The sequence below is a fragment of the Sinocyclocheilus grahami genome, unplaced genomic scaffold, assembly GCF_001515645.1.
Source record: "Sinocyclocheilus grahami isolate Dianchi unplaced genomic scaffold, SAMN03320097.WGS_v1.1 scaffold120.1, whole genome shotgun sequence".
Taxonomy (NCBI): domain Eukaryota; kingdom Metazoa; phylum Chordata; class Actinopteri; order Cypriniformes; family Cyprinidae; genus Sinocyclocheilus; species Sinocyclocheilus grahami.
Window position 1 is genome coordinate 356504 of NW_015505299.1, and position 7249 is coordinate 363752.

General features: G+C 37.8%; 1 protein-coding gene across 1 annotated transcript in view; it reads right to left on the reverse strand.

Moving 5' to 3' along the window:
• Window positions 1-7249, reverse strand: part of LOC107589757 (peroxidasin) — a 65027-nt gene that overhangs the window by 14447 nt on the left and 43331 nt on the right. The window contains exons 11-15 of the mRNA XM_016278280.1: window positions 7015-7131; window positions 6442-6600; window positions 4031-4143; window positions 3746-3902; window positions 2108-2216 (exon numbers count right to left, since the gene is read on the reverse strand). Coding sequence (XP_016133766.1) covers window positions 2108-2216; window positions 3746-3902; window positions 4031-4143; window positions 6442-6600; window positions 7015-7131 — 655 coding nt within the window. The remainder of the gene's footprint in view (window positions 1-2107; window positions 2217-3745; window positions 3903-4030; window positions 4144-6441; window positions 6601-7014; window positions 7132-7249) is intronic.

The following is a 7249-nucleotide window of genomic DNA, read 5'->3' on the forward strand; positions in this document are numbered from 1 at the left end:
TGATTCCATTAGGAATTGGAAACATTTTTTGTATTTCAAATTTTCTGAAATTTTCTTTAAATATGCAAAAGAGGATTAACTTCCACATTCACAAAAGCCATTCAGACTCACTCTGGAAGAGAATACAAATTAGCAAACTATAGACCTGCATTTCGTCTAACAGATTAGTAGATCGATCTTGTAGCACAATCTCATAATTTCTTATTAATCAATGCAAACCTGTTTTTGAACTGTGGACAGTGCAAGACACCCCAGGTGAATAGGGTAAAAAATTAAATAGATATCACCATATTTCCCCAATTGACTGATTCCATTAGGAATTGGAAACATTTTTTGTATTTCAAATTTTCTGAAATTTTCTTTAAATATGCAAAAGAGTCATTATCTAATTAAATATGCACTAATTTGCATGCATTTTCACCACGTTTTCAAGAATAAAACGTTCTATAAAATCAGGTGAATGGTATATGAACAAACCCCTTTGTAAAAGCTTTCAGAATATAAATAGGAATAAAGATTTAAGGAGATTTCTGACATGAGAAACTCATTTTGAGAAAACGGCCTATTTAGGTTAGTATTGTAATTAACATCTACAGACGCAAAAAGATAAAGTGCAATAAAATAAACATTTAAAAGTTTATTTTGGATGTTTTTTTTCCCTTAGACTGAACACATTATGAAAAGCCAAATAGCCCAAATTCTCAGAATGGCAAGCGCATGGGAAAAAATAAAAATAAATATTCTGCCAGTCTTGCTTCAAATCAACAAACTATAAATAAAGGAAAAAAAGCACAAACTAGAGAGATTGAATATTCTGCAGGAACATGCATCATGCTGAAATGGTGACAGATTATTAAAGCAAAATGGAAACTATGTCATAGTGAAAAGCACATCTGAACCCCATTGAAGAGCATAAACGACCTGTCAAAGCACTTGACATGGCCACATATGCACATGACCTTCTTTCAAGCATTTAATAAAAGTGCTTCCATACCTTAGACAACTTGGACCATACACTTGTTTTCCCCGCTGAAGCTCACTCTGAAAACGGTTTTCAAACGTATGCCTTCAAGTGCAGTCACTGATGAAGGCTCTGTACCTAAAGTTATGCCATTCTTAAGTAGTTTTTGCAGCCCTAATTGTCTAAAGAATTTATGATTTGAGAGTAAAAATGTATTTCCTTCGTTCTCACTAAATATTCATAACACAATAAACTGCCTAGAGTTATTTGAACAAAATATATTTGACTACAACCAACTTAAACCACAAACTGTAAAAGTTACATTCTAATAAGTGGCATCATAAAAGCTGTCTACAGTAAAAAGCCTATAGCCTAACAACCTGGCTTCAGTTATTTAATTTACGTCAGAATAACTACAATCTAATTCAGTGTTTACTGGGGTTATTTGAGAGAACCATATAACAGAAAGAATAACCATTTTGCCAAAGTCAACTGTAAACATTTTCTCCAAGGCTGTTGGTGCAGATTCAAACAAAAGCTAAAGAACATCAAAGTCTTGCAGCATTAATATATTTTTTATCATTCAAGGAGTTAGCTTCACTTCACATATTATCTCTTGTGAATTAAGGAGGTGCCAAGTTATAACAATATATCTGAGGTCATTTGTGCCAAAAACATTGGCAGGATTATTCATGATTTTCTCCCATGACCAGTTGTCTTGGACTGCGTACATTTTATTAAATGTCTTGGCAAGCTTAGTCAAAACGTCAACTTATGACGGTCATGAGAAGAAAAAAAGGACATCAGTTTTGCAATTCCAAATCTAATCTTTGGTTATCTCTCTTTACCAGGATAACATCTCTCAGACTTCATTCAAAAGCATGTGCCTTTGAAACAATCCTCTCCAGCTATGAAACACAAACACTCTCAATGAGTTAACATGAGCTGGCACTGGCCTCGACAGACAAAATAACCCCCAACATCAAGCTCAGAGCGCAGTGATCAATTAGGAATCATACCGCAGTGACCAGCCCTTGTCCAAGGCATAAATGGTCCCAGTAAATTCCTGATGGGTTACGGCATTGTGACTCACAGCAGAAGGAATTGTTTTCTTGGCATGTTTTGCCTGTAGCACCAAACGCTTACCCGTCAAAGAGCTGCCTCCTGGTGGAGTCTATTGCGCTGTTTATGCTCCGAATGGCCTCTTCAAGAGACGTCGAGACAAACGGATCACCCTCCCTGCTCACCTGCGGGACTGGAGAAAATTATACAAACATCAGTATAAATAAAAGCTTGTGAATTCGGAGTTTAGTAGGAAATTATAATGTGCACATGGGATTAAAAACTGAACAGAAGCTCCATTCATTAACTGGCACTTATAATCATGCGATTATTTAAAAATGTAACTGAATTAATTGCATGATATGCCAAATTATTGAATCGAATCAAATATCAAATATTTGCTGAGAAAAGTCTACAAATCTAATACATTACATTATTTTCACAGATGAGTAAATAAACATTACAACAAGTGTAAGACCCTCGTAGCAGATTTAGACATGTGGAGCTGGGGGAGGTGGAGGAACCAATTGTGCAGGACTATCTTACAGTAAACAATGAGACAGATTATTCAAATCTCATTGGCTACAGATCCAGCAGAGACCAGGAAGCTTGTGCCATTTAGTACTGCTAGCAGATACAGGATTGTTTCACTCCATGCGGTGCTGTGTAGACTGATCAGCATCCGACTTAAAGCAATGCATGGCAGGTAGCAATTTTGTCCAACTTGAGACAGCACTGAGCTTGGAGCTGGAATGGCAACATAGCTGTTTCACAATTGGCAGGATTCTCAATTGAAGATGAGTTTTTACTGTTTAAAAAAAGGCTTATGTTTACCCTATTCCTGTATATACAGGCGCGTACTGCGTAAGCAGTACAACGTATTGACCGAAAAGCGTTTCTCTTGCTACATGAAAACATTTGAAACGTCTGTGTATCTGACAAATATTGAATATTTATTTTTGTATAACAATATTTAAAATATTTATTTGTGATAAAGTATGCAAACACCGTGTAAGCATCACTATGGGAAGCAGAAAATGTCAAACTTCACGTCTCTGTTTTTAACTTTCCCATCTGCAAGTGGCAAATCTCGATGATCAATTAAATCCAGTTAAACACATCTTACATGGCAAGGATCTATCAGCTCGAGTCAGTCTACATTTTCATGAATAAACTGGTCATTTCAATGTGAAAAAAAAAAAATGTGTCCAGACTCCTGTACTCATTTTGTTATGCTCCATCCAGTTGTTTTTGAACACAAAAAGCATTATTTCAGTTAGTGGTCATCCAAAGTTTGTTTTTCAGTGGTCTTAAATTAAATTTGATCACCCTCCCACCTCAAAATCCTAAATATGTGGTTACAGCCTTCAATTCTTACCTTGCACTGTTAGCACCATACTAGATGAGGAATATCCAATGGAGTTGCGGGCTACACACTCATATCGTCCCCCATCGGCAAGCCCCACGTCTTGCACTTCCAGATAGCCATCTGGATTGATATGAAACTTCCCACTCTCTGTAATCTGGACTCCATCCTGTAGATCAGGGCCAGAGATTGTTTAAATGAGTCTGTTCACAAGACCAGGATAGTCCCATGGGGACCAAAGTGGCGGAAATGGATGGATGGCCAGTTGTTGGGGAATGTGGCAGCTAATGGATCTAACCTTGCTCCATGTGATGATAGGTGTGGGCTCACCCTGCGTTACAGCCTTCAATTCTTACCTTGCACTGTTAGCACCATACTAGATGAGGAATATCCAATGGAGTTGCGGGCTACACACTCATATCGTCCCCCATCGGCAAGCCCCACGTCTTGCACTTCCAGATAGCCATCTGGATTGATATGAAACTTCCCACTCTCTGTAATCTGGACTCCATCCTGTAGATCAGGCCAGAGATTGTTTAAATGAGTCTGTTCACAAGACCAGGATAGTCCCATGGGGACCAAAGTGGCGGAAATGGATGGATGGCCAGTTGTTAGGGAATGTGGCAGCTAATGGATCTAACCTTGCTCCATGTGATGATAGGTGTGGGCTCACCCTGCGCGCTGCACGGAATCTGGACATCTGATCCAGACTCCACAGTCGTATCCCTTGGAGCGCTCGTGAAAACAGGCGTTACTGGTGATGTAAAAACATATGTTAATGATTACAGCGCACAAAACCGCAGCTGCTGCTGAGTCATGCACATAATGCACAACATGAAAAGAACATGCACAGGTCATACATGGTGTTGAGATGTTTCTGTAATTCAAGTCAATGAAAGGGCAAGGGGTTGAGTCTGAGAAGCATATGCGAGTCTTCAAGGCCAAAATGGATTTGTTTGTTTAAAGAGCTTTATCTAAACATTTTAACCCCCCCAAATCTACGAGTTGGTTCACACGATCCTCTGAGGAGACCTCTGAGGTCCTTAAAGGGATAGTTCAGTTTGCTGTTAATTTACTCACCCTCAAGCCATCCAAAATGTAGGTGACTTTTGAGTGAACTATCCCTTTAAGTGCATATTTACCCCTTTACAGTTGTTCTAATCTATAAGAATTTCTGCTAATCATCAGCTCAGTCATTTCGTCACTAGTCACTCACTGCAAAACAAATATTTCCGTAGAGATACAAAATGCCTTAATATTTTAAGTCTTGTTTTGTGAAAAATATATCAAAATTAAGCGAGTTCCTCCTTAAAATGAAATAATAATCTACCAATGGGGTAAGAAAAATAAACTTACTTTAAAGGGAAAACAAGATTCTCATTATTCTTATCTTAATGGAAGATATTTTTCTTGCTAAGCATATCTTATGTAATTTTGCTTTTCAAGTACAGCTCTGCTCACAAGTTCACATACCTCTTGCAGAATATGCAAAATGTTAATAATTTTAACAAAATTGCATGCTATGTTTTATTTAGTACTTTCCTGAATGAGCTATTTCTCATCACAGATGTTCACATATACTGCACAAGACTGGATTTATAGAAATGACCCCGTTCAAATGTTTACATACCCTTGCATCTTAAATCTGTGCTGTTATCTGAATGATCCATGACTGTTTTTATGTTTTGTGATAGTTGATCCTGAGTCCTTTTTTTTTCTTTTCTGAGCAGTTCAACTGCCGGCTGTTCTTCAGAAAAATTCCAAGTCCTGCACATTCTTTGGTTTTCCAGCATCTTCTGCATATTTGACCCCCTTTCCAACAGTGATTGTATGATTTTGAGATCTATCTTTTCACACTGAGTCTATTCAGGACAGTACTAAATTAAAATAGCATGCAATTTTTACAATCCCTCCTATTTTGTTAAAATTATTAACATTTTGCATATTCGGCAAGATGCATGTGAACTTATGAGCAACAAACGCATCTTGATTTAAGAATGTTATTTATTTTTTTTACTGGAAAACAAGACAAAATTACAGAGTAAGATTTTTTGTTGTTGTTTCTGTGTAATTGCACAATTTTTGGGTGAACTATTCCTTCCATGAACTCCTAAACTTTCATTATAGTCTGTCTTTCTGCAGCTGTTATAACAAGCAGTATTTCTCACAACCCTCTCGGTCTCTTTACTCTCTCCATTTCTTCAGATACTTCCCGTAAACCTGTTCTAAATAAAAGCGACCATGAGCCAAACCTGTGCCTGGGTTTTGAAGTAAATACAGGCGGTTGTTATGCAGTGTGTTAACAACCATTACTACATGGAAACATCTTGCCATGTGGGAATTTCAAAGCTGCATGCTTTCCTGGCTACTCAACAAGTCTGTAATAAAGCTTAAGAGGTGGTTTTTAAGGCACTTACATGCAGGGACCTGGTCTTACATCTGTCATTGAGACTTTACGGGGTATTGTTGTTCTAATTGAAGGCTTTGCTGGTGGGTAAATGACAAATTAGTTTATGAAGCCAGCCCTCATTCCTTCCTGTTAATACCATGTCTAGTCTTGTTACGACAGACCGATGAATGAGGAATGGACTTACAGTGTATGGTGTTAGGGGTTTCTTTTGTGCTATACTGAAGTAGATACATTTGTGGGCAGCACTGATAGCCATGCACAGGCTTTTTTTCTGATCTTCAGAGCTGCTTTCATCAAGTCCATCAAGTATTATTCAGTTTGGCATTAGCACAGCATTTCTGCTGAATTTACAGCACATGACTATATTTTTTTAACTTTAATTTTAGTAAAAGTTTTAGAAAGTGTGATTTTGTCATTTTTATTATTTTTTATATGTCAATATAGTATTTATTTATTATTATTAAATAATCTTTATTATTAATAAATTAATAGTATGTATACCATATACTGTATATACAGTATATACCGTAACTGTGAACAGAACTGTTCTGTGTAGGATTTGGGCCATGCTGGCCACCTCTCGTTGAACATGCTGAAATAATCTATGTCAGAAGGGGATTTATTTTGTGAACAGGATCTCACTGGGTTGCAGGATGTTGAGATGAACAGCTGCTCGGGCAGTGCCAACAGGACTGACCGCCTGGCACTCGTACTGGCCCTGGTCATGAAGGGCCACGCGGCTGATGCGCAAGCTTCCCGATGAGAGAACAACGTGCCGTCTGTCATTAGGCAGGGGGCTGCCTATGGTAGGAGAACAGAGTTTTAGTGACGCTGAAAACAGTTGATAAATACTGACAGACAGCAATTCAGTCATCTTTAAATGTGTCCTTTTTAAGGAATGTTCAGAAGAAATTAAATGCTGTTGATTCTGACTCATCTCTCAGTTTACAAAACTCATGTTTACAGTACATACAACTGTGTAGGCAGTGCTAGAATGCATCCAGTCAGAATTTCATAATCAGACCCTTGTTTATTGTACTGAATGTACACTTGTAAGGTACTTCAAATCTTAAAAGGATATTTTTAAAAACTGTACTTGCAGATAATAATATTAATGAAATAAAATGCAACTTATGTGTACTTTCCTGACATATATGTGCAAACATGGACCACTCTAGCAAGTCAAACAGACAAGGCGGCATTATGTCATCTCACCGCCGCGAGTCCATGCTATGACAGGCTGAGGGTAGCCGCTGGCCTCGCAACGAAAGTCAACTGTAAGACCCTCCAGCACAGACTGGTCCTGAGGGGTCACTGTGAACTGAGGACGAGCTGAGGAAAAATAAATGAAACATGAACAGAACTACTCTTTCATATCAAACAGGTATAAGCTTTGGACCAACTCAAAAAAAAAAAAAGTTACAATGCATTAGTTTTTCTCAGATTATAT